The 27,551-nt window shown below is 42.4% G+C and overlaps 1 protein-coding gene across 6 annotated transcripts; it reads left to right on the top strand.

The window, feature by feature from the left end:
- Positions 1–25: 25 nt before the first annotated feature.
- On the top strand, positions 26–26,775 carry cckbrb (cholecystokinin B receptor b). 6 transcript variants are annotated; one of them, XM_086220497.1, is made up of 7 exons: positions 2,420–4,219; positions 4,772–5,214; positions 5,302–5,395; positions 14,403–14,654; positions 17,042–17,303; positions 19,541–19,668; positions 23,836–26,775. In XM_086220497.1, exons 4-7 carry the CDS (start codon positions 14,504–14,506, stop codon positions 24,375–24,377), a joined length of 1,083 nt encoding a protein of 360 aa, XP_086076623.1. In that variant the 5' UTR covers positions 2,420–4,219; positions 4,772–5,214; positions 5,302–5,395; positions 14,403–14,503; the 3' UTR covers positions 24,378–26,775. The 6 variants fall into 6 exon arrangements, 3 of the variants coding, with proteins under 3 accessions (XP_086076622.1, XP_086076623.1, XP_086076624.1); XM_086220498.1 differs by having other exon boundaries at positions 4,772–4,843; positions 4,946–5,395; XM_086220496.1 differs by lacking the exons at positions 2,420–4,219; positions 4,772–5,214; positions 5,302–5,395 and adding an exon at positions 26–485.
- Positions 26,776–27,551: the final 776 nt, after the last annotated feature.

The following is a 27,551-nucleotide window of genomic DNA, read 5'->3' on the forward strand; positions in this document are numbered from 1 at the left end:
GTCCAATACACGCTCGCTCTCCTCGCTGCGCAGCGCGCCGCGCTCCTCCTCTTCCTCCCTCCTAGTTCTCCTGGTTCTCTTAATGCCTGAGATGTTCGGGGAGAAACATCTCCTGAAAGAGCGCGACCATAAACGACACAAGAAGTAAACTAGCAGTTTATTTATTCCTTCTTCTGTTGGAGGTGGTGGTGGTGGCGGGGGGAGCCGTTGCCTCGCCTTCAGGATGGACTATTGCTGCAAAGTTCAGTTATTTCACCACTTTGGGGCCTCAGGTGAATTCTGAAAGAAGGTCTGATGTAAACTTTCTGTAAGCTGAGTGACACCGTCAATCAAAGCCATGGATCTCTATGGGCGGAATGAGTCATCTCCCCCCTCCGAGTGTGCAGGAGCGCTGCAGAGCGGAGCCGGTAACGGGAGCTCGGAGTCGAACGTCACCTGCAGTAACGCGTCGACACTCCTCATCCCTCAGCGCGTGAGACAAAGAGGTGAGAGGACGTCACATTTATGAGCTCGAAAAGCTGCGAAATGACTTCCTGTTCGTTGTTGAGGCACTTGGCGAAGTCTGCGTCCTATGTTCTAAACTATGAGCCGTCTGAGTTACATTCAAATGAAGCTGAACTCATGCTGTCATTTACATACCTTTAATATTCCAGAATCATCAATTCATACTGATTAAAGCGAGGGGGAAATAAACTGGCGATATAGAGGTTCTCTTCCAAAAAGTCCTGCTTAAATAAGCACATTTGGTGCGTAAACGATTTACATAAATGTTTATTTTATTCATATTCCATCCAATAATTAAAACTAGGCTTGTAATGATTTAAAACTATGGGTCTAATAATCAGGTGATATCCAGATGAAACTATTTGTCATTGAACTCATGGGGCTCCTGTCATTTATTTTAAGTAACAGAGGGTAATGAGGATCAGAGATCGCAGACAGATGTCACAATCAGGAAAGAAATCCTGACCAAACATGGGATTTATACGGTTTAATAAAACTGAGTTATGGCCTCAAATCTGGAGCTGCCTTTATATTTATATTTGTTTCCATTCCCCGTTCAAAATTGTCTAAGAATGAGAGTGAGGCACACTGGATGAAGCTCTGAGGTAAACGTGTCGATTTGATATCAGTAAAACTAACTTGATATGGAGCTGTGAAGAAGAACCAACATTGAAGTGCGTCATTACTGTGTATCCTTGTGTCTCCATCTGCTACTTCAGCAATCAAATCGTGCTGTGCTTTCACCGTCTTCTTAACAGTTGTTTCTCTATGTGTTGATGAGGTGAATGCGTGTGTGTGTGTGTGTGTGTGTGTGTGTGTGTATGTGTGTGTGTGTGTGGGCTTCATGTAAGAGACACTGCGGAAACTGAACTGTTCATACACACTATATTATCACCTACCATCCTATTGTCAACTGACTCTGGACAGGATGGACAGGTCACCAGTCTGGAAAATATATAGAGACGGATGTCCGTGCACACTCACACCTAGCAATTTAATAATGTTGGTCTGTGGGAGCAGCAGATGCAAGGAAGCCCACGCACCCTCCAGGAACAAATATGGCCCATTATATACTTCTAAATTGGTACAATGAAACCAGCAAATATACTGGAGGAGAGTACAAGCGGTTACTATTGCTGCGTGTGTTTGCGTGCTCCACTAGTGAGTTATAAGAGGTCATTCGGAAGGCTGGGCTCTTGTATCATGAATAAAAGGACCACACACCCAGCTTCTGGATGGAAAATATAGCTGTAGCCTGTATAATTCTTTCTACTTTTACATTTCCTTAAGTAAAATGTTCATTTTAATATGTTTCTGATGATCTGTTTTTGATATAACATCATAGTTTTCAAGCCCAGAACCTTCCCCCGTTGCGGGATTAATAAAAGGATGTTGTTTTAAAAAAGAGGACTGTAAAGCTGCTGCTGTCGCCAATAGTTCTCACTCCATCACCCCAGAAATTGTTTCCTCGCCATGGCTGACCCCCCACGGCTCCTCTTTCTACCCATTATGCTCTCTTGATTGTGGAGCAGATTGAGGAGTGTCACAGATTTGTCTCTAGACCAAGGATGTCAAAGCACAGCCCCACAGTGCTGGAGGGGGAGGTGACACACACGTTTCCTGGCTCATGATCAGACTTGGTGACACAGAAATGCCAAGAACGCTGTAGGAGAAGTTGTGTGCAGCTCTCAGCTCATGAAGTTCAGAGAGGTTTCAAATTTTTGTTCAGAAGGAGATTCAACTTCTATCGAGATCCTTGGAGTCCCTCAACCAGTCAGCGCTGATGCAGATGAGCTCGGACACATCGGATTAACCCTTTCATATGATAGGGAGGTGATTATGTTTTGGTGTGACCGAAGGGAACTTAGGCAGTTATGGGGGGGGGGGGGTCGCGCTTGTGCTGAGGTGCAGACCAGGAGGAAGGAAGCTCTGGAAGAACCAGCTTCAGGCTGGCAAGGGGAAACCCTTTCCTGGGTGACCCCAGTAGCCTCACCCTTGGCCTGCATAGGAGGGGAGCCCTTGGGGGCATTGCCCACCTGGTCCCTACGGTTGGAAGAAGGGGCCGTGCCCCTGGCCTGCCTGTTATGAGGAGCTGAGAACTGTTTGGCCAGAGGCTGAAAGCTGACATGGGCCTGACTGGGGCCTTTGGAGGGGTTTTGGAACACCGATACATAAACCCTCCTCCCGTTGAGCGTGGCTGGAATATCAGGCTGCTGATGGGCAGCAGCTGGGGGCGATGAGGGCGACTGCTGAAGGTTATCAGAGGTAATGAAGCCGAGTGAAGATTAGTAGTAGATGATGAGATGAAGGAGAAAACAGAAGAGGAGCTGCCTGGTCATTGATCATGAGTCCCTCCTCCAGAAACTGTGTTAATAAATGCGAAAACGTCTCGGTGTGCTTTGGTTCACTAACTGCAAGTAATCCAAAATTATCTAGCGCTCTTTTTCATGCTGGAAATGCAGCCTGTGGATTGTTGAACATTTTAAAGTTTAAATACGTCTGTCAGGGTCCTTGCCTGGAGTCTAAATGCTGCTCGTCTACACTCTTGAGTTGTTTACTGTTTTGAAAGTGCCACTTTGTTACTCCCCATGCGTTTGATTCATCCTCCTGTGTGACTGTCTGCTGCACACTAATTTGTCTCAGGTATGTCAAGGAGCTGATTAGACCTCTGTCTTCCCCTCCTCAGTCGCTGGTTCATCTGTTTGGTTTCCCAGTTGCATAGTTGTTTTTTTTTTTAAACTTCTAAACTTGGTTGCCTGTTCTGTATAAACAAAGAACACCATTTTTGTTTTGTAATCTTAACCCCTCTTAGCATGTGGTAGCGTTGAACGTTGTATTTTGGATTGTCCCTTTCTGGACTTATCCCCTCCTCCAGGGAGGTAAGATTCTCACTTGCGTTGGCTCGTCTGTTCCAATACGATGCAAAAAACTACCTGGCTGATTCTCACCAAATCAGTGGTGAAGCGGTGCAGCACGAAGCGGATCCCTGGAAACTATTCATTTCTGGAATGTGACTTTCTATCATTTAACTGCGTTTGCTAACTCCTCTACATTTGGGTCTTTCCTCCTTGTTACATGTAACATGCATTGTTTGGACGTTGCATCTCACTGGGGTTGAACCCACGGCAGGGGATGCAGACATGCGAGCAAGGACTCAACGATGTCGGCGAACGTGTTCATTGTCTGTGAGATACCACTGTAACGCCAATAGATTTCACTTCGAAAACTGGCTTCCGACAGTGTCCTTCCAAGAAAAAGGATTCTATGGGTCTCAGATTGACAAAATCCTTCATGGACATGATAAGTTCACCTCCGGCTTCTGAGTTACCAACTACAAAATTTAGAAAAATGCTACAAAGTTGGCGAGGTGGTGCAGCAGGGAGGGTTTGAAGTCAACTTGCTAACGTAGCTAACAGCAAATATGACCATTAGCGTCAGTTTGTCAGTGGGCGTGGCTTCAGAATATGATGCGTCCGGTTTTGTCTAAGAAGATGAAAGACTTCAAAGAGATCAAACACGGAACGTAGCTCTTGAGAATATAAGAACTGACACACTGACTGACTGACGGCTCTCCACCAACACTTGCTGCTCGTCAGACGCTCGCTGTTTGTCTGTTTGCCAGTGGACGGTTTTGCTTTGGTTTACCCAATAACAGCCACCGATGGAGAGCTCAGATTTTATGGAGAGAAGTGCTGGATTCTACGAGCCCATCAGGGTAAGTGAGAAGTTTGTGTTACTTAAGCTTGACTTTTAATATTTTCAGACTTATTTGAGAAAAAGGGCTCAGACGTTTCAGGTCAAACTGCCGTATTCAAATGTATACAACTACCAAACATATGATGTCTGACACAATATGAAGATATTATTATTATTATTATTATATAATGAAGGTAGGGGTCCCTTGCAGCTCGGTCACCAGTGACTCAGTGATATGAATCTGTATCTTGGAGAAAATGAACACGTCCTCAATCCACTGTCTGTCTGCATTTACCAGACAAAAACATGCTGTTGTTAGGAAACACCAGCAATCAGTCAGTCTGAACTTATGTGTTCCATTAGGAAAGGCCACATTTACATGATTTCACTCAGTTAAATGACGACATCATTGCTCGAGTAAAACTTTATCATTGTTTAAGCAAACACAGTAAACAAACATAATGAACAAATATGATTCAATAATAAAGGTTAATTATTGATGTTTCAGGAATCTGGCCATGTCAGATAGTTGGCAGAAAACTACATTCATGTGATGTCATTTCCTCTGCAGGTCTTGTTCGGCGCCAAAATTTAAAAGTGTGCTATGTAGATCTGCCGGCACGTCAGGAGCTCCAAGGTTCAGGTAAAAGCTTCCACCAACCTGAGCGCTGATGTAAAACGCCATGTCAGCTGTGATCAGCTGTGTGACTCATCTGCTCTGTGTCCTTAAATCTGCTCTGCTGAGGGAGCCGCTGCTGCTGCAGAAGAGGAGCCGGAGCCCTGCTCACCTCACTGTGGAGGACCTGCTGGAGCCGTCATTCAGCACAGCAAAGACTCAATGAACACACACACACGCACGCACGCACACACACTCCTAACTGTAATGAAGCAGAGTAACGATGTGTGTATTCTGTCTATTTAAAGCCCGCGGGAGTTTGAACTGAAGGGCTTCGACGAAGAGGAAGCTGAGCTGCTGCTCACCCTTCTGAAACCAGAAACCCAGACGCTCACTAAGTTTGGAATTCTTGTTCCATTATTCTGAGTTGATCCTGCAAATGTGTTTGAACCTGCTCTTCAAATCTCATTCTTTATTGTTTTCAGTTTTGGGAGGTGAACAACAGAAACAAAAGGAAGGATGTCAAATTGGAGCTCGGAGGCTGCTGGAGTTCCCAGAGGTCGTCCCCCCGGAGATGAAGTGAGTCATGTGTGACATCATTTATTCAGCTGCAGGGATTCTAAAGCTGCCGTTGTATTCTGGAAGGTTAAAACATTTTTCCTCTCACCAACGGGAATCCCAGATTCTACCGTGTGGCTGAGGAGTTCGCCAACATCCTGCAGCAAACGCCACAGGCACCCCCTCTGCTCCACCCAGGTGGGCCCAAGGGAGGGGATCTTAGAGGTGGTGTCTAAAGTGCTGCAGGCGTTCTACTTACACCCTGCATGCCCCATCCTGGATATGGTCTCCAAAAAGCTCAGTAAAGCTTTTGTTGTGGTCACCAAGGCGGTTGAAGACCGGGTCTTCAGGGCTGGTGTGATGAAGGACAGCAAGGCCACGCTCTCACGCTCTATAAGGGATGAGATGGTGGTGGCCGTCAGGAACACTCACCACCATGATGGCCTGAGTAAACAGCTCACCAGTTTTGCCCCAGCAGTGCTCAGCTAGATAGCTGATGTCTGCGCGGAGCTCATTACCAAGCTGTTCCACGGCGAGGCCCCCAACGAGACTCCTCCCCTTGATCAACTGACTCCACTCCCTGTCATCCAGGAGAGGAAGCATGAGGAGGAGAAGCCCCTCCCTCCAGAAGTATTTATATTCTCAGCAACGTTCAGCCCTCCTCTGAGGAAGGAGCCCACCAGGGAGAGGAGGGTGCAGCCATGCTTTCATGGACAATTTTCCCCCACAACATAGAGCTTGATAACTGTTATAATTCCTTGAATGAATAAATTCACATTTTAAAATAAAGTCACTGTTGGCATTTTTCATTCAGAGTTTAAATTATCTACCTTTTAAAGAATAAAAACAAAACAAGAAAAATGGGATTTTTTTCTCTCACTACTTTAACATCCAGCATGAATGTAACATCTGTAATTACATTCAGGCCCATCGGGCTCTGACATGCTGGTGTCATTCAAATAAAGATTTTAATTAAAAAAAGGAAGAGAATAACCTGAAATAGCATTTTGTTTTGGAGCCGACATTAATAAAATGCTAAATCTACACTTCTGTGTTCCAGGAGTTCAAAGGGCTGAAACATTCCTCCCACAGGCGGTATAAAGCGCTCAGCGTTGAAGCTGGGAAACCTCAGGTCTTGTTTACTGTAGGAGAATGCATGTAGAGTCAATGAATACATTTAGGAGTCACAAAGGGTGGTGATTGATGGGGATTCATCACATAACAATGGCAGTTAATTACACTGAGATAATGACAGTGACAACAGGGACGTCACCTGTTACTGTTAAGATTGCTGGTTTTCCTGACTGGAACTCTATCCCGTATTTCATCTGTCACTCATCTCACCTCTGGTCCATATTTCATCATCTCCAGTGCTCGCTCACACACACACACACACACACACACACACACACACACACACACACACACTCATACACACATATATACAAAGATGTTTCTGCTTCAAGCAACCGGTGTGTTGTTTTATGTCACGGCCAGGTTGTGTTCTGAAGTGTGTCAACAGAAAGATGTTTCACGCCTCCATTAACTGTTCAGGGGTGCAGTTGGCTTAGTGACCAGGCTTGGATGACATTTACCACGCAGGATCCGCCACTAGCTGTGACATTTACCAACATCTTACCGGAGCAGAGCCGGCGTTCCTCTGATGGCTGTACTGACACCAGATGCAAGTGGGATATAGAGAACGACACATGCTGCACGTGTTCTTAGTCAGTCGAGTGTCAGATTGGCTGAGTGAGAACAGAGCGGAACCCTGTCAATATTCAAGGATAGAACAGAAACCTCATTGTTAATTCACCAACCGTTTAACTGCGTGTAAGAAACGCTGCGGTGGTGAACGTCCCAACCTCTCACATCCACACCTGAAGGTCCAATGATCGTCACTACACTTGATGTTCCACAAGAGGACCACATATTTTAATGGAGGTTTTTTTATTTGAACTTTTTAACTGCGTGCACTCAAGAAGGAAGTGTGTTATAGCAGACTTCCTGTCAGTATGTGACGCAACCACATCAGTAACAGAGATGGTTCATGCACCCGTAATGGACTCTAATGACAAATAAATAATAGAACACGTAGACACACGCTTATCTTTTAAACTTCGGGCGATCCAGCTAACCTGACACAAACCTGAGCGACGCGTCACCCGAAGGGAAAGCCAAGACGTTAAGAGAGTTGTTGGGCCGTCCCTGTATCAGTCATTATGATGTCATGCAACTAATTATGGTATAACCTCTTTTATTTGTTCAGTTATTCAACACTTAGATTCACCCACCTTGCGAAAAGCTGATGATATTTATGAGTGGAGAGAAACGCAAGGTCATGGCAGCAGACATCAGCCGGCCCAGATGCGTACTGCGTTCACTTGAGGGGGAAAAACCCTGCACTGTTATACTGAATTAATGAGATCATTTTCTTAGAAAAAGCTCTGTTGGTCTGAATTAATTCATGTTTCTATAATTTCTCTTTTGATAATCAAGTCATTAATTCAGAAAAACTCAGCCATTCCCCCCCCCCCCCCCCCTCAAAGCATGGAGTTGAAGCTGTCACCCAAGACAGATCCAGTCATGGGTCGTGGGCATGACCGATGTGGTGATTCATAAAATTTAGCTCGCTGGTGAAATTTTATCAAACATGAATTAATCCAAGTTTATGAATCATTCAGAAACCTGTATGAAGCGCTTTATGCTAATATATGTAGAAACAGGGACTCTTACTGGGTTATTTATGTAGACATCTGCCTCTGTCTAATTAATAATGTCGTATAATTGCTATTTAATTACATTGCAGCACCTCAACAGTGTCTATGACATTTTTTTTCTCCTATATTCGTACAATATTCATAAGTCATAAATCTGTCTCGGGATGCGTGTGACAAAGGTGGATGTGCAGTGCACTGGTCACTGTGGGTGGAATCATCATCATCACACACACACACAATCATCACAACTTCCACCGCTGTTGTTCCCACTGCTCTTTCACTTTATTCATTCTTCTCATCAAATCGTCAAAAGAAAAAAAAGAAACTGAACATAGGGTGAATGTAGTGTGTGTGTGTGTGTGTGTGTGTGTGTGTGTGTTGGGGGGGGGGCTCATATTTTTATGCTCCATTTACCCCCATTTCTTAAAATTCCTTTTTCTCTATTTTCTTGCTCACGGCCAATTCGGTATGATTTGTTTCGACATAGATATACATGTTATTGTAAACAAATATGTATGTAGTTCCCTGTATGTGTAATGGGACGGCAATACAATACTGGCTAGTCATAACGGAAACAGTATTTGTGTACATAGAGTCAGAGTCCATATTTTCATCTTTCCTGGAATGAAACTGTTGTCTGTTCTGTCAGGAACAAGGGTCTTGTTGAAATTATTAGCTTCGATTCAATGGTTTACAGATAAACCCAAGAACTTCTGTTGAATCTCGTAGCTCCTGCTCCACTTCATGAATGATGATTTATGTATGAGACCATGCAGCCTGAGAGTACGGACCCATCAGAGCAGATGCAGTTTCTACGAGCTGAAATGTGGAAAATATTTGTTCGCCGATATCAAAATGGCATGAAAGTACTCCTGTTCTTTATCCTTCGGATTTCCGTTCCGGAGGATGTTTGTTTCACTGGAGTCATGTCAGCGTTCAAAACCAGTCAACTAATTATTGTTGAATTTGTAAGTAAAGTCTGTTTGACAACCAGGCAAAGTTTCACAGTGATTATCCCCCAGCTGTGTAATTTATGAATGTGATGTGCGATGGTGCTGTATGGTCTCCACCAGCTGTCATGCAGAAGCACTTAGTTCAGCTAAATTGAAAACATTAGAAGAGCTTTCTTTCTCCTTGACTCTGTTTCTTTCTCATAGCCTGCAGAAAAGGGCCAAGTGCAGATATGAGTGGGGGACGTTGATGTATGCCCCCCCCCCCCCCCCCCCCGTAAAACAAAACAAACCAGAAAAAACGTGGTCACAAACAAAAGGTCTTTATTAGTTTATTGCGTCTGCAAGAGAGAATTTAACTGTTCATTGAGATTTAAGGTAAATCCAAGTATGTGATTGGATTTTAGTGAAAACACACACACACACACACACACACACACACACACACACACACACACAGAATTTCCTCCATCTCACCTCCTTAATATCAAATATATTAGGAGGGGTAAGATTTCATTTGATGATTTTTTTGTCATTTGGAAACAAGCTGTGAACTTCTTAATGAACAACTACTTCTTAAATTACTGACCCAGGCGTTAAGGTACCTAAATGAGTGTCATAAATGAGTCTCCTTTAAACTCTATATTGGTGTCCACCAACTCCTGAAATATCTCTTCGGCTGCGGCAGTGACGAGACCGTTGCTAATTTTATCTGTCTGTTGGCAGGTAGCGTGCTGTTTATTTTAGTCGCCGTGTCTAGAAAAGATGCTAATGAGAGAAGTGAGAATGAATCGAAACCGTAGACAGAGTAAAGCTTTAGAGCTGCAGGGAAACGTGTAGTCCCTCCTAATTTCTCCGCGTGGTTGATCTATTTAGAGATTTCATCCTCAATATATGTTTAATATACTATCAAAACTTGTGTTTTTTTGCATTTTTCTTTTTACCTTTTCAAGCATATATGCCACTTTTGAGTTTAACGAGAAATGAAAGCATTTGCATCTACAAACTGGTATGAACATATACACATAGCTAGCGTCACACTGCTGCAGTGGCTTTCTCTGTAATAGAGCATTTTACAGTAACTGACATGATGGAACCTTCAATTTTATGTACATTCCAGCGGAATTAAGTTTTCTCATTAAGCTTACAAGAATACTGTAAAAGCCTCAAGAGAAACCGCCGATGTGTGTGTGTGTGTGTGTGTGTGTGTGTCTGTGTGTGTGTCTGTGTGTGTTATGGTGGAAAAATTATTGACTGATTGTCCCGAGAGGCTTGAACTTCTGGTGAGATGAGTGCCAACACTTAAACAAACTGTTGTTGAGTTGTTGAAATTTGTTCCAACACAGGAGGAGCATTGTGCTGGAGAAGAATCCACAGAGGACAGAGTCACCATGCAGTCTTTGTTGCTGGGCCTTCGAAGAACAGAAAGTCAGCCGTTGTACTAAAAGAGGAAATAGAAGTTGAACTCTTGCCAGCTTTCACACCTGCCAGAAATGAACATTTACTAAATGAAGAACATAGGAAACTTATCGGCTCAATGCAGGAAGTCTTAATACAAGACGTTTTTCAGACGTACGACTGTATCGAACTTAAAGGAGGGGTAGGCGCCACCTGTTTCTGGCTTTTTTTTCTTTATTTTTTTTTTACGTATTCTTTTCTTTTGTTTAATTTGACAAAAGAAACACGATATACAAACAATCTCACTCGCCCTCCCCCTAAAACCCTCTAGTAAACCAGACTTAGAAGCCGTGGCATTGCTACAGATAGAAGATCATGGTCCTTCTAGCAACCCACAACACATAACTAACATACCAAGCTACGTAACATGACATGAGTTCCTCGGTATCACAAGCAATGTTATGGTCAATAACTAGAGGCGTTTCCAGCAGTGTTACAAAATATGATAAATCGGTAAACTATGTCACTAAATAGATCAGCGGCCGTTACATAGCGTTTCGTTCTAGCTCACAACCTACAATGGCGGTAAGTTACAGCAAATATAGCCTCTATTGCTAGCCAGCAAAGTTGGTAATGGGTTCTTTACCTGTCCAAAAGAAAGGGTTGTACTTGTGCCTCCGTCGCTAAACCTTTAGATTCTTTTAGTCTCCTCCAGCGAGCAAATGAATCCCCAAGAATCACTCGCGTTGCACCGAGCCTTTTATCCTTCTCCCTCATATTTATTGCTTGTTCTACAAAGACCTTTTTCTTTCTGCTGTTCTTCTGGCTTTTTGGGATCCATCCATCCTCCTCCTTGATGCTGCTCACCCAGCACTGATCCATCAAGGCTTTGATACCCGCTTTAGGCTTCCCGGTCTCAGCTTTTTGACGGACAGCTAAACTGCCCAATCAGGTGCATTCTGGTTTCAGCTGTTGATGGACAGCTATACGGGTCAACCAATCTAGCTGGTAACAGTTTTTGATTGGGTGGAGGTAAATTTGGCCCTGCACCCTTTATGTATTAGGGATTTTGATGCTTCCTTTTTTAAACATCAAAGTTTATTGATTACCATTGAGACATCAAGACAAAGTCAGGGATTCAAATAGACACGATTAAGTGGCTCTGCTGCAATATGGTGTTTTAAAGTAATAATATGTGCTGCATGAAGAACAGAGAATGAAGGAAAGTCATTGGTAAGCAAAGTGATTAACACTGCCTCTAATATTGGAACTAGTGGCCTGAAGGAATGTAGTGAAGGTGCTGAGGGAGTTATCAGCCATGCCTCCACAGCAGCTAATTGGCTTCGATTAGCCAGAAGCCAGTGGAACATATTTTGTTGGGCAGGGGAGAGTGAGAGACAGTAATAAAGGAGTGTTACAGTTCATTTCTCTTAGTAATCATCAGTCTGCACATTTTCATTATGCTCATGAAAACAGGAAGATTCATAATGAGGCGCTTTTAGGTGCTGCTATTTTATACGGCTGTTCTTGTGAAGGAACCCTGTCGGATATTTGAGGAGGCTGCTTTGTATGTGCATATGAGAGTGTGGGACAGATGCCGGAGCCAGATGGGAGGATTGAATGTGTCAGAGAGAGAGGCGAGGCTGACTTTTGCTGACCAAGCTGAGCTTGGAATCCATCACTAATAGGCTCCAAGTGATAGAAAAACATTTCATACTGGTCAGGAGGAAGCAGGACTATTAAATCATGTCACTGACAGGCCATCAGTCAGCTTTCATCTACGAACCACATACGTCCACGTGGACCACGGGAACTACAATCCTGTGTTTGACGCTCTTCTCCTCGTCGTTTTTACAGAGCGCCTTTGTACCTTAATAAAAGCCATTCACACACTCCAGCAGGGCTCTAACCTACTCATTCCAATCAATTAGGAGTTTGGTGTCTTGCTCAAGGACACGGGGGGGGGGGGGGTGAGGATTGAACCAGCGACCCTTCGATCATGACACAGCCACTCTACCCCCATGCAAACTCTTGCGCAATGTTATTGTGATTTTTTTTTTTTTTTTTTTTTTTACAGTTTGCGTCGTCCCTTATCTGTGCTGGTTTTTGCATATTTACAACACAAGCTGATGTTTTTTAGATCCATTTCAGTAGATGTGAAAAAGGCAAAGGGAACGGTGACTTTTCTGTTTTGTGTTTTATTGCTATTTGTGATGTTGGGAGTCAGTGGCTCTTCGATCCTCAAGGAACACAAACAACAACACTGAGCGAATGAATAACAGCGGCTGTGCAGCGCAACTCACAACAACAAGGAATTAAAATACACAGATGACAAACTAACTCCTGCATGCTACTCTTAACAGATTCTTCCTTTAAACACAGTTACTGTTATTGTACAGACAAAAACAACTCCGATTTACTGTTTCAAGTTACACTTCACAGCCTGAATCACATCACTTCCAGACTGAAAACAATCGTTTCACCGAAAAGAAATGATGATTAAGTCAAGGAGCTTTTTTATTTTAGCATCATAGATCAATAAAACCCTAACATCGCTGTAGCAATCATGAGGAGAACTGGAGAAAAGAACCGGGACGCCTCCTGAGATGGAAAATGTGAAAATGACAAAGAAAGGATGCCTGATTGAGGTGAAAGGAGAACAAAGGCTGATGTGTGACAGGGACTAACCCTCTGGGTGTATTTACAGATCCGTGTAACCGGTGGCCTCCGAGGAAATGATTGCGGTATATTTTCAATGGATTAAGGCCTGAGTGCTTGTGGTTACACATACTGCCTTAACTATTTTAATGGACTTCCTGCCCGTGGGTGCACACGGGTGCTTCTAATCCTTGGGATGTTGAATCAGTAGCCGGTTGGAAAAGCGTTGTGTCCAGCAGCAGGTGAGTTGGAGATAACGGAGCGAGAGAGTAGACAACGTGGATGTTGCAGGACATGATCCAGTGAGGCTGCTAATGGCACACAGGCTTTGAGGTGCAGTCACATGGTACTTCTCTATTTAATTTTTTTTATTGATGATGGTTGTTGAACGAGAGCAGAGACTCTGATCGATTCCAAAAATAAATACTGGGCCCGTTTGTCATGTACCGCTTTTCCTCAAAATTGTCCGTGAAAGTAGAATTAACACACACACACACACACACACACACACACACACACACACACACACACACACACAAATAAAAATGACTATGTTCATATGTCTAATATTATCAAATATAAAAGTATAAAGATCCTGTGCACAGCAATGTTTCTTCCTCCGATTCCCGGCTGGTGCAAGGTGAACAAAAGCACAGTGGACATCGGGATGCTATAATTGATACTATTTAATAAAAATAACATAGAGAAAACCCAATGTCATAAACTTTTCATAAATGATGTCAACCATGACATTCTGGTGCCTGGAATTATATGGAGCTATAATTCATAAAATGTCTCCATAATTAAACATTAGCGTATAATTCAGACATAATGAGAAAGAATGCAAATATCAATCAGTGTACAACATACTGGACCGGCGTATGTGAAACCATAAATTAGCTGAAACAAAATGTTTCTCCCTATTTAAGGACACATTCACAATTCTTCCACAGGGTGCAGGTGAGGTGCAAACTAATATACATTATTGATTCTGCTTTTTAAGTGTCTTCATAATTATAGAACGTCTTTGTATAAAGATGTAAAAAACCCTGGAGTGTTGCCACGTTGACCAGATTCCTTCACAATGAAAGACTTGAGCTTTGATGGACGCTCTGTAGCGTCTTCTCTGTTATTCTCGCAGCGTCTCTCATTTGAGTTGAAAACAGGTGAGGAAACACACACATGCACACACACACACACACACACACACACACGATCAACGACAAGGGCAGTGTGATATTATTGATCGACATGTAAAACTGAAACGATGAACTCTCCCCACTCTGCTCCTGTCCGTTCCAGATGACGACCACACGCTGCGGATCCTTCTCTACTCTCTCATCTTCTTCCTGAGTGTGTTTGGTAACCTGCTGATCATTGTGGTGCTGACGGTCAACAAGCGCATGCGAACCGTCACCAACACTTTCCTGTTGTCACTTGCCGTCAGCGACCTGATGATGGCCGTCTTCTGTATGCCCTTCACCCTCATCCCCAGCGTCCTCAAGGACTTCATCTTCGGAGCCACCATGTGCAAGATCGTGTCCTACCTAATGGGTGAGAGAAGTGAGGGAAAAGGGGGGTCGGGGGGGTGGAGGTAGGGGACATGATGAAGGTTAATTAGTGATAAACACTGGCTTGGATAAAGTGTACAGATTGCATTTCAACCTAATGCCCCCCCACAATGTGCCATGCACTAATGAGTTTCCCTACTCATGCTATGTTCTTGTTATACACCAGGAACATTATAAATAACCAAGTATTTTTGATGCCTAAATTCTACAAATCGAAACAAAAATCATATTTTATGACGGTGAAAGTCATTTCAAGAATCTCTTGCTCTAGAACAATCACGTTTTGAACTCGCCGCCTGTAGTGTTTCATCTACTTCCCATTTAAACTCTTTTGGCTGAAAGTCGTGCAAAAGGAAATGGGAAATTCGCACCCTTTACCCCAATCAATGGATGGAATTTCTTTGCTGTAACATGGCCTGCAATTCAAATTAGAGTTAATCCTTGTGTGACTTTAGGTTTGCAAAGCCAGAAACAACAAAGTCATGGACTCTGGGGGCACGAGGATGCTGCATTCATTTATGTATTAGCAGCTAGTTAGCATGTGATACCAGCAAATATATGCTGCTTCTTGTTAGTCATGACACAACAGCCGTGTTACTCTGACATGCTAAGGCTGGGAAGCACAGTACAAATTATTATCCTTTAATCCCTTCCCTGTTGACCAGCAATTAAAAAAACAAACAAACATGGAAAGAACACATTTGATAATTAGCTACCTTTAGCTCACCGCTAACATTATCATTCAACCAATTCTTTGCTAGCATTGCGGAGTGTTTGTTTGACATAAAGGCGCTAGCAAGATGAGCCCGCTTCTGTGGACCAAAAGCGCTTTTGTGAAGAGATGAAAATAAGTGAACATGCGCTCCAGTCACTATAATGTCTCTTAACAATGACTCACTCATTTTCTATCGTATCATACACCACAACTGTAACTCTGGTTGATGTTGGCTACAGGAAGCGAATCTATTCGCTTCAAATGTCCTTTTGAATATTTACTATCCATTGGTTTGTCTGTCCTGATGAAACTTGCTAAAACTATGATAAATTAGCCAGAGTCTACATTTGGCATTTACTGCAGCCTGGAACACGTCAGTAAAATGACCAACATTCTCATCCTGAGCATCAGAGAAAGATGCAGATATGGTCTGTTTTGGAATCTTTTAAACACATTTACATACATTAAACAGATTAAATCAATTGTCAGGACAAAAAAGTGATCTGTAGATCTCTTAGATATTTCAGTCTGATGAACTAATCCATAGAGCCTCAAAGAGGAATTGATTTGCACTCGTCAGAAACTGACAAAGATCAATATTTTACTACTAAAATTAAACTCAACAAGTTCTCTGTTCATGGCCTCACAAGAGAGATGGATTACCTTCAAACAGCATTCGGTTAAAAGACTCAAGATCTTTATTTATTGATGTAGCCCATTATTTCCTGTAAAAGGTGCTAATGGTTTTATTAGATCGTCAGAAGAGTAGTGAGGCTGAAATGTGCTTCACACTTTTGCCATCTCGAGTAACTGCAAATTTACCTCAAACCTTTACCTGAAGAGAGGGAGGTAGGAGAAGAAGAAGCTAATGAAGTGAGGTAAGAATTGAGTTGTAGGTTACAAATGAACACAAATCAATGACAAAAATGCATGTTTAGAATATTTTCAAACTGTCTATTAAGAAATTAAATTCTATGAGTCAGTGGCAAGAGCTTAATCAACAGAAGGATTAGAACTAAGGAGGAGCAGCCATGTGAGAATTGAAGATAAAGGATGGATTAAGTGAAGCACTTTTGAATGCGGGAGAACCACCACCACCACCACCACCATCATCATCATCATCATCATCATCATCATCATGCACTGACAAAGAGGGTGAGCTCGAGGGAGGCTGATGTCTGATTGTTCTTTGCTCCTCTGCTGCTTGAAAGCTGCCCACGTACAGCACACACAACACGTGCACACACACAACATGTGCACACACACATGCATACAAGTGTATTCTGGTTGAGGACGTGAATAAGAGAGGTAAAGAGTAATTTCCCGTCTTGTCTTGTCAGGACGGAGATGGCAGATCCCATCAGTGGCTGAGGCCAATATGATTTCCTCCAGCACAAGATTCTGATAACTACCCCACTCGCTGCCTCACACTGTTTTCATTAACAACATGTCTCCACAGAGCTACACATTTAGTTCTCGCTCTGATTGTAGATATTACCAGCACATCAACAAACAGGGTTTTGTTACTTTTTATTATGGAACTCTATTTAGCCCACGGAGCAGTAATAACTTTTCATTCATCACATAAATAATATCGGAGGACAGACGGTACCCTGTGTTCACTCATTTTCAAATCGTGTTCTGTGTTCCTACAGGCATATCAGTGAGCATCTCTACGTTTAGCTTGGTTGCCATAGCGATTGAGCGCTACAGCGCCATCTGTAACCCTCTGAAGTCTCGGGTGTGGCAAACCCGTTCCCATGCTTACAGGGTTATTGCCGCTACATGGGTGCTGGCCTTCATCATCATGATCCCTTATCCCATAATCAGTCACCTGGACTCCTTTCAACGCTCTGACAACACCACGGCTCACCAGTGTCGTCACAAGTGGCCCGTCGCAACAGCAGAGCAGACCTGGTGAGTGTGTTCTTCAGGTTCTTGAACGCTCAAGAAAAGGACAGTTTGTATCACACCTTCCTATCTTCTATCTCTCTCTCACACACACACACACACACACACACACACACACACACACACACACACACACACACACACATATACATATTCACACCCAGGCCCTGACCCTAATGCCAACCCTAACCAATATACACTTTAACCAGGAACTCAGAAATGAGGCTTTGCCGCAGTAGGACTGGTCTTCAGTCCCTGTGAGGACTACAGGTCCTGCGAAGTGTTCATTCTAGAAAAGGTCTTCAGTCAGTAATAAAAACCATCCCACACCATCTGTGGTGCAAATATCACGTCCTTGATCCACCATATGGCGCTACAGAGCACACTTATATATTATATATTATGGTGTTGACAACACAGTGTAATTTTGATGTAAAACAAATTATGTTTGTTTGTTTGTTTTTAATCAGGTTTATTTCCTGTAACCACCAGGTGGTCTATCACTGGGACTTAAATTCAGCCCGTAGACATCCTCAGAAACTCATCAGAAGTAAAGTTTAGAAAAGATCTGACCATGTGGGGTCCAGTTACTGCCGTTTCCTGCTGTACGGCGCAATATCAAAATTTGGCTGCCTTGCAACAATTGCAGCAATGAATGAAAATGACAAAGACTACATCAACGTGCGAAAAAAAAAAATCACATCATTTCCTGTCAAGTCAGGACCCACGTCACTTCTCCTCTATGATATTACCAGTGTTACTCCCAAATCTCATTAAAGCCCATCCATTACATTTTGAGATACCCTACAAATACACGCAGGTCAGCGGTCACATTTGCTCCCTGGTCGAGGTAATTACAGCGTATGAACATCGTGACATCATGTTTATCCTTGATATGCTGAAAAAAAAACCCACAGGGTCTTCAGAATCAAACAGCCATCACATTGATAAAAGCACTCATTAATTCCTGCGACATAGCAATGGTGTTTGTTAACGTCAGTGGACATGAGTCACAGTACACAGTCCGAACACGCCAAACAAGGCTCTCCTACATGCTTACACTGAACTGAGATGATTTTAAAATATTATTCCTGCTTTTCATTTTCTACAGAAAGTTCTTCTGAAGTTCAACTTTAAAATCTCTACCTTACGTTAGCGTCCGTTAGTGTCTGTTAGCGTACTTTACAACACAAAACCGTACACACCCTTTATCCTTTCTTCCATACACACGTTTCCTCTGCTTCTCTGTAGACTTGTCTGTTTTCACGGCAAACTTTCAAATTGTTATGAAGAGATAATCCTGTTCGACCAGATTCACTCACCATTTGCCCACTTCGGGTTTGGTGTTTTTTAGCAGCTATATAATAAACAAAAAAAACTCTTAATTGTACAGCTGTGTTGAAATCTCTTTGCAAAAACACTGTATATTAAATGTTTTCCTTTCCTTCATCTCAGCAATAATGGCACATAAAACATAAGATCGCTCAATCAAATGCGTGCCATCTGGACAATATGCAGTTTTATATTAAATAACCTCTAGCTGAACTGTCTGAGGGGCGAGCTTGTGTGTGTGTGTGTGTGTGTGTGTGTGTGTGTGTGTGTGTGTGTGTGTGTGTGTACTTTCATCAAAGACTGAGACATCTCATTTTTTTCCACATTTGGACCTGGAGCTTAGTTTTAAGAGCTCTTACTGTCTGTTTATTCAGAGTTTTGGTTAAAATATGAGAGCAGATGAAGGTAACAGATGAATGTTCCAGTGTGTTTTTGTTTCGGCTTTAGCTTTGGGCTAATTTCAGTCAACACAACTTGTGCACAGTTGGTGTTGTGGTACAGGGATTTGTGCTTGATTCTGTAACCGTAAATTTGCTTATGTACATTTACTGGACCTCATTTGTGCCTTATGTGTTATTATTATTATTATTATTATTATTATTATATTAGTAGTAGTAGTAGTAGTAGTAATCAAAAGAATGATTAAATGATTAAATGTAAACAAATACAGTGTTTATGTACATTATAACTGATCAGTTTAATTTAGATGTATGTAATTTCTGGCTATATCTTCTTTGCTTCAGAGCTGCTGTTATATTCATTATGCAAAAAAATAATGTGTATTTATGTTGCTGCAAAACAATCCTTGCCTCCATATGGATGTAATATGTACCTGCACACAATCTTAATCCATGAACTGTGGTATTTTACTTATATATCTCCCCCCCTCCCCCCGCCCCCGTCTTTTATAGGTACATTCTGCTATTGCTTGTACTCTTCGCTATCCCAGGAGTGGTGATGACTGTGGCCTATGGACTCATCTCCAGGGAGCTTTACAGAGGCATCCAGTTTGAGATGGGCCACAAAAAAGACTCCACTGGTGAGGAAATGTACACAACACGTAGAAAAAATATGGAAGGGGGAAAATATTATTAAAGATTCATACCGGAGGGCACCTTGTGCTACAGATATTGGGTAGTGAATATAAATGCAGATAGAAAGCACTATATAGTTATCTCTCGCTAGAATAGCTTCTGTGTCATATATGAGCATAAAACACAGTAGCGTTGAGCCCCCACAAGCCCCCCAGCAGGTCTGACTTTTGACTACGACACATGAATAGATCAGAAGAGCACACAAGCAGCAACCAAGACACCTTTAATACTATAACTGCACGATAATTGCACAAAGTACGTGTGATTCATGTATCCCAGACGTAATCGGAACAAGTTGTTTCCATAACAACCATCGCTATTCCACTCGTGTGAAAAGACTCATTGGAGAATGGAAAGGCATGTAGGAGCTGGGGAGGAGGTGGGAATGGATGCCAGGTAGAGCAAGAAAATACTTCCTCCTCTGATCGTACGCAGCTTCGGCTGATGGATGGATGATGCCAGCGGATTTACAAGAACTAAACTGCTTTGTTCCAAAAACCAGTGGCCGTAGGAGGAATATACCCTCGCTCTGCTGTCTCTTGGACACCTCTAAATACTCCATCCCTCCATCCTCAGGGAGCAAAATCACTTCTTAGTCTAAAATGTGAACAAAGCAGATTTCATGGGCAGTAAACTTCCCCTGTCTCACAGCCACATACTGAATATTTCACCATTAAACACTTGTTAATAGGTTGCAAAGAATTCTTAGAATGTTCGTCTACCCTCCACGTTGGAAGCCACTGTATGTACAAAACAGGGAGCGCCATATGTTGATTTATGAGGTATGTTGATGTCGATGAAATGATTAGGTGTCTGATTACTGGATACAGCAGGACTCTTTAACCAAAGTCCTCAAGAGGGGCTGGACTCTCTTTTCTCCTTTCCTTGTGTTGTGGAAGACATCAGGTGGGAACGAAGATGCTCCAAAGTGTTTTCATTTCTCCCGTCAACAACGTGTCTCAGGGCAGAAATGATGGCTGATCAGAGGACTCAGCTTTCTTAGATTCCCTTAGAGGTTGGTTTCCTCTTTCTGCCGGTGACTCAAAAGCATGTACCAAGACCGACCTGGTAAACCCAGACAGGCAGTTCTTGGAAAATGACAATGTCAAGCTCTATAATTACGATACTGGGCTACATGTACCCCCGGGGCTACACACACAGTTAATGTTACAGTTACAGAATCTGTAGAATCGTCTCAAACACTGAAAATAAACCAGCAATTTATGTTTTTTCCACCAGCATTTTGCCAGGTCCCTCTTTTCCTCTGACTACACCAGAAGGCATCAAGCACTAGCCAATCAGACTCAGAGTAAGGCTGTGTGCAGGTTATCTGGGGATGCACACCTAATAGGCTGATGTCCATTTCCTCCTGGGTCAGAAAAAAAGGCCCGTTAGCACGCAGTATGTTGCCTAGCTCGCAGAGGTATAGATAAATGGTTGAAACAACCTCTGTCCACACCCATGGGAGCAGCAGAGGACATCAGCTGAAGAGAGAGTCCTGACTGTTGCCTTCAGTTGTGGGGGGTAGCAGTGCTAGCCTTGCCACTGGTGGTGCTAGCACCATCTGTGGAGGGAGAGGGGGTACAAAGCAGGAGGCTGAATGATTCAGAGGGTACAGGACTACAGAACCACTGGTCTAGAAGAATCCCCGGGGTCTTGATTACCAAGCACAACTTAAAACCAACAAAATCAACATCAGCTGGCATTCAATGTCAACCACATATCCGCATTGAATGGTGCTGGTGGTGGTTACGTGAATTGTAACCTTGTGTGAGCCCAGGAAAGCGTCTGGGATAATAACAGAATGGAGCCTGGCTACTGCTCCATTAGAGGATGGAGTTGGCTGCCAGCTGCAGGCCTGGACATCCCCATCTGTTTGGTCTCACTCTGAGACAGGTTGACTGACAAAGAGCTCCAGAGACGAAGAGAATCGGTGGGAAAAACAAATGGAAAATCCATAAATGATAATTAAAACATTCCTTGGAGGTTTAAAAAACAAACAAAAAACAAAAACCTTCTATGGAATTGTGTTTGGTTTAATACACAAGGAATTTTTGAGGGATTTTTCTCTCTGTGTTTTTTAAATTTGTTTTCCTCTTCAGTAGAAGTTCCAATTTGAAGGCCTCATGCTTCCTATTATATTTATATTTTGTGGTTTGGAGATTTTTTTAAAACTTTTTTTCATAAATTCCAATATCCCTGATGGATGATTAAAGCAGCTAAACAACAATAGACAGTAATCTTTCCTTCCATTAAGTTGAGTAGTTGCTCTTCAAAAAGCCATGATTCACTCAAAACTAACTGTGTTCCTGCTCCATTGGACCGCTGTGCTCCGATGACATTATTAGCTTGTTGTTATCGGGTTGCACATGACTTCTCTGGTTAATTACATTTATTTTTTTCATTCAGTTGCAAAACCATACATGCTTTTTTAAGATGAACAAGATGGACGCTGTTACACGAAGCACACGTGGCTGTTAGTTCACGGTCATGTTCACGGTCATCATCGTGTGTGATGCAAGGCCAGGATGTGCTTCCAGGATATCTGTAATTCTGACAGGAAGAATAAATCAGCTGATGGTTTAAATACACTAAAGAACCCTGGAGCCTTGTTCTCCAGAGGAACAAATCAAAAACCCTTAGCAAGCAGGAGGAATACAAATCCATTATTTAAGCGCCACAGTCGGAAAAACGTGCTGAGTGCTTGTGTTCATAGAAGCACCAGTAGATCTGAGTCCCGTCACAGTTTTGTCTGTTTTGAACTGAACACATTACTTAGATGTCTAATTATGTGTAAGTGGATTAACATCATTGTTTTGACTGCAACCCTGGTGGTATAAATGCTCTTGTGATTAACCCAAGAACACTCATGTTAAAATTACTTACACCACCACAAACGTCGGGTGTATTTTACCTAATAAAATATCCCTGATAAAATATAGTTTTCATCAAAATATATTAAAGTTCAACACTGTATGCCAAATTGAAGTGCTCTTCCTTGATTCTCAATATGCAATGTCACTTAAAAGGGAAAAAAAAGGTGCCATGGGGGACCCTAGAAAATGACATGACAAGAATCTTGTGCGTGAAAATCACCCGGCGTTTAATGTTGTTGGGTTAAGAGACGAGGGGATCAACCAGTGTGGTTGACAGAGGTCAACAATTACAAAACATGTTTTATACCAGTCCAGATGCAAATAAATGGGTCTTACTGTCCTTTATGTCAGTAGAGATAACACCCAGAACAGAGTGTCAAGAAATAAGATGATGAGAGTGTGTTTATTTTTGTATAGAAGTTGTCTATCTGTCGCTGGAGGAGAAGGTAGAAGGAGTCAGGAAAAAGTCAAAAGCAGGAAGAAAGGAAAACTCAAGGACACGATTAGGACAGGTGGGGAGACAGTGATGAGGCAGTGCTCAAGAGCGCAGCTGAGCGTGGTGCTTGAGGGATAAATCAACATAAACACGAGCATAACTGCTGAGAGGAAGGACCTCAGAAAACAAGATGAAGAATGAAAGAGTGATGTTGCTGATGTGACATTTGCAATTGAGTTTGTGCCATTACTGCTGCTGGTCTAGCGAATAGCTACAGAGGTTCATTAACACACACACACACACACACACACACACACACACACACACACACACACACACGTGCATGCTGGCACACACGCACATACTTGCTATGTACTTAATTAAGCAGGGTATAAGTACGTACGATTTCCAATCATCTTCAGTTTCCCTCACTTCATTAGGAGAGTGACATTTAGAGAAGGCTTCCATGTGATGTTCAGGAACGCACCGACGATCTATTTTATTATTTCATTTCAAAAACTTTGCCTCAGCGTCCTCTTGCACATTCAGTTGAACAAATATTCAGTTGTGTCTAGAAATATTGCCAGATGATTTGCTCCAAAAGGATCACATGATCACATCTACAACACCAATTCGATTTTATCACAAGTCCTCGTCCCGACTGTGTTATCAATCTAACGTGTGTTTTTTAAGAGTATCTGCCTCTAAAATGGTGACACAGAAATGTTGCGTTGCTTGAGGAATGTTGTTTTCTTGAATTTATGTCACTGTAGTGCTTCAATCTCTCGTCTTTCTCATAGATGTGAAGAATGGCCTGACCTCAACTGTATCAAGTGGCAGTGATGACGGCGATGGTTGCTATGTTGCTAACGTCCAGCGGCCACACACGCTGGAGATGTCCAACATGGCTGCCTCTGGAAAGGCACTCAAAGCAGACCGGCCGCGCAGCAACACATCGGAGGCCAAGCTGGAGGCTAAGAAGCGAGTCATCCGCATGCTGGTGGTCATTGTTGTTCTCTTCTTTCTCTGCTGGATGCCGCTGTACTGTGCCAACACCTGGAGAGCGTTTGACAACATTTCTGCCAAACATGCCCTCACAGGGGCTCCCATCGCGTTCATCCACTTGTTGTGCTACACCTCCGCCTGCGTCAACCCCATAATTTACTGCTTCATGAACACGCGTTTCCGCAAGGCTCTGCTCACCACTTTCTCTTGCTGCGCTGCTCCATGCCATCGTCACTGTCGTCGTGGGTTACGGGACAACGAGGAGGATGTTATGGCAATGGGAGCATCCATGTCCAAGTTCAGTTACACTACAGTCAGCACCATGGGAACCTGCTGAGGCAGATGGATGCAGGCATGATCTAGAAGTGACAGTTACTACGGCAACACAGCACCCCACATCCTTTGTCTTTAGGCCAATCGTGTGCTCACAAGGACAGTAATGAAACACAGGTCATATAATGTAGCAGTCTAGAAGCTTCACACACGACCGAGAGGTTTTTTTTCATGAAACACAGTGTAAATACGTCCATATCACTCAAACACTGAAAGCAGAGGAGACACAGTGGACCACAGCAGATCGCTTACTTAGAGGGGCATGTGCCATTGTGTGTGTGTGTGTGTGTGTGTGTGTGTGTGTGTGTGTGTGTGTGTGTGTGTGTGTAATATGTGAGTAGTGGGGGGTTTATGTTATGTCAGAATGGGAGGGCTTGATAACCTCTAATACGCCGGGCACGTACGCGACTCTGTACCTGCAGCGATGCGCCAGCCGCGTTTTCTGAGCAGCAGGACGCTCCTGCTGTTTACATAGCCAGTATTTCTCCTCTATCATTATCAGCTTGGGGTCACTGATATAAATTCTTTTGATGTAGTTACTTTCATGTGTAATGCTCGGAAACAAAAGCAGAACATTGCACCGCCTCTGATTCATGAGCTATACATTTAAATATTTTTCAAACACATGCATTCTTAATGTCCGGAGGGTCCGTCAGTAAACAAAAGAAACTGATTAAAAAAACAGAACGTTGTTTTGATGACAAATATAATTCTAATAAAATCAAAATTAAAGATTAAAAAAGACATCAAAGCTATGAGATAAATCAATCAATCAATCAATAAATCAAAATTATTAGATAGAACCTTCACAATTATGACAAATGAAAAAAACAGAAGGTGATGAAAGCCATAGAACCTCAGCCACTGAGGTGCATCTTCAGTTCATGATATTTTATCTCATAATTCAGACTTTTACTCTGATAATTTTACCTTTGTTTGTTTTTAGTAAGACTATGCTTTTCTTCTTTTTTTATTCTGATGGAATTGGGCTTCCCTACCATAACAGCTCAGGAGTGTCAAAGGAAAAAATACACCGTCCATATAAAACTAAAGATCTGTGGTCATCAGCATCCATTGGGGATGTGTGTGTATTAATGAATTGCTGTGCCGCGTATGTGCCCGGTGTTCAGCTGTCAGTCGTCAATATGTAGCTATTAAAATAGAAGATATTATTAGCTATGTAATCGTCCAAATTGTGTTTTATATTTCTCTGTGTCTCTGTTAAAAATTGTGATTCAGTTGCCTTGTGGACCAAGTGCCTGCTTCTATTTGTTCCAGGGTGATTTGCCTCACTCACAACAGGCACCGGAGAGGTGTGTAAGTAGAGCTTAAGATCTTCTAAACAAACTCAAAATCCTTCTGAAAAGTTTGGAATTTCCTCTTGATGGGAACTGATAAATAAGTAGTTTCTCAGCTTTACACGGTTCCGTGGTTTCCTGGAAACACTTTGATGCTGTAAACAGCTTAAACGTTTCGATGGGCAGTGGTGATGCCTCGTGTCGTGGTTGTGAACTGTGCTGCTAGCCGTGTTTGTGTTTTTGGAGCCAGACCATGTTGTGTTTATGTCAAATCCTTGCAGCAGCACACAGTACCGAAGTGGGAGAAGGTTGACTCACGTCTTTGATTTATGTGTCTGTCTGTGGACGGCGGTCAACGGATGAACAAGACAGATAAGTAACAAGAGATACGTTGGAATGAGAAAAAGAGGATATGTTATATAAATCAAGCAATGGTACATTAAGAGAGAAACTTAAAGGAAAATTTTAAAAAAAGCATTATGTCTTACTGTATGTACAATTATGTGCTGTTTGAGATTTGTTAAGGTAAGGGTATACATATTTTACAAGTATTACACTGTTACTACAAATCTTGTTTTGTGTCACATTCTATGTGCAAATGAAGACCAGGATTAGAACACGTTTGAAGAATATTGAAATTGATGACATAAACCAAATAAACTGAGCTATGATGCTCATGTGGTTTAGCTGAGAAAGCTGTTGCATTTCAGTGTCTGAAACAGTGATTGACAGTCTGATGAGGACCAAATAAAAAAAATCAACTAAGTATTTGACTCCTGCTGACATTGAGTGTTTGTGTTTTTCATCTAAAATAGACATTCAAACCAGGAGCTGTGCAGAATTTTATGATTGAGGCAAATGCTCCATATAACGAGTCATTTTTATGCAGTTCCAAGAAGAGGATCAGTAATTATCTATGCAGAAGTTGTGTGACTCGCCATCACCGTTGAGCTCACCTGCAGGCTGCAGAGTCGCTGCCAGGTTTTCGGTGGTCTCTCGTTGTCGCGCCTCGTCGAACACGCCATCTTCTCATTTCACGCTAATTGCATGGAGCTAATACGACATGAACGCTGCCAGACTGAGCGAGTGAGCATATTTCACTGAGAGGACCAAAGCACAATGCTGTCAGGTGCATAACTAATAGATGTCTGATGGCATTTTTGGAAGATCGTTCCAAGTTAGTACCTTCCAACATGTCCACAGTAGGGCTGAAGGCTTCTCCTGATGTCCCACTTTGTCTGGAAGTTTGCCGGGATGTTAGTGTGTGAGTGTGTGTGTGTGTGTGTGTGTGTGAGCGTGTAAAAGAATCAGAGTCACCACTCATTTGGTTTACATTGACAAAAATGTGGAGTGACATTTACATAGAAAAAAACCTTTCCATGCATACATTCCAAGTACATTTTCAGGGTAAACATTTGTTTAGAAATATCACCAAATGTTTGCAGGCAAATTTTATTTTCCTTGAGTAAATTTTCCTCCCCAGTAAATTTCATCCGGATGACCACTGCATTCACTCAAAAATTAGTGTTTAAAAAAAAGGCTTGTTTTTTCAAAGTTTTTGACTGGCTGGTTTACATGTTTGTATTATTTGAGGAACATTTTCATTTCACATGAAAATTCAGTATAATTAATACTGTAGAAATTCTGAAGTCACCTTTTTTTTTAATAACCTTGTTTCATCAGGAGTAGCGGTGCTATATTTTGCAGAAAGAGTGCAGGGTGAGTGTTTGGGATCGAACTGGTGACTCGCGTGGTCAGAAAACACTAAACACTAAACCTTTGGCTGCGTGAAAATTGTCACCCAGGTGTTTTACCTTCACTTTGTTTTCCATGTATTTAAGAGGTTAAAATGTCTCATTTTTACCAGCAGAACTTTGGAT

Source organism: Aulostomus chinensis, chromosome 12 (assembly GCF_037954235.1).
Source record: "Aulostomus chinensis isolate RoL2024-O1b breed Wild chromosome 12, RoL_Achi_v1.0, whole genome shotgun sequence".
Classification (NCBI taxonomy): Eukaryota; Metazoa; Chordata; class Actinopteri; order Syngnathiformes; family Aulostomidae; genus Aulostomus; species Aulostomus chinensis.

Coding starts and splice junctions, on each gene's coding strand:
- cckbrb (XM_086220496.1), top strand. CDS start 338: ATGGATCTCTATGGGCGGAATGAGTCATCTCCCCCCTCCGAGTGTGCA. Junction 486..14,402: donor TCAGCGCGTGAGACAAAGAG/GTGAGAGGACGT, acceptor TGTCCGTTCCAG/ATGACGACCACACGCTGCGG. Junction 19,669..23,835: donor CCACAAAAAAGACTCCACTG/GTGAGGAAATGT, acceptor TCTTTCTCATAG/ATGTGAAGAATGGCCTGACC.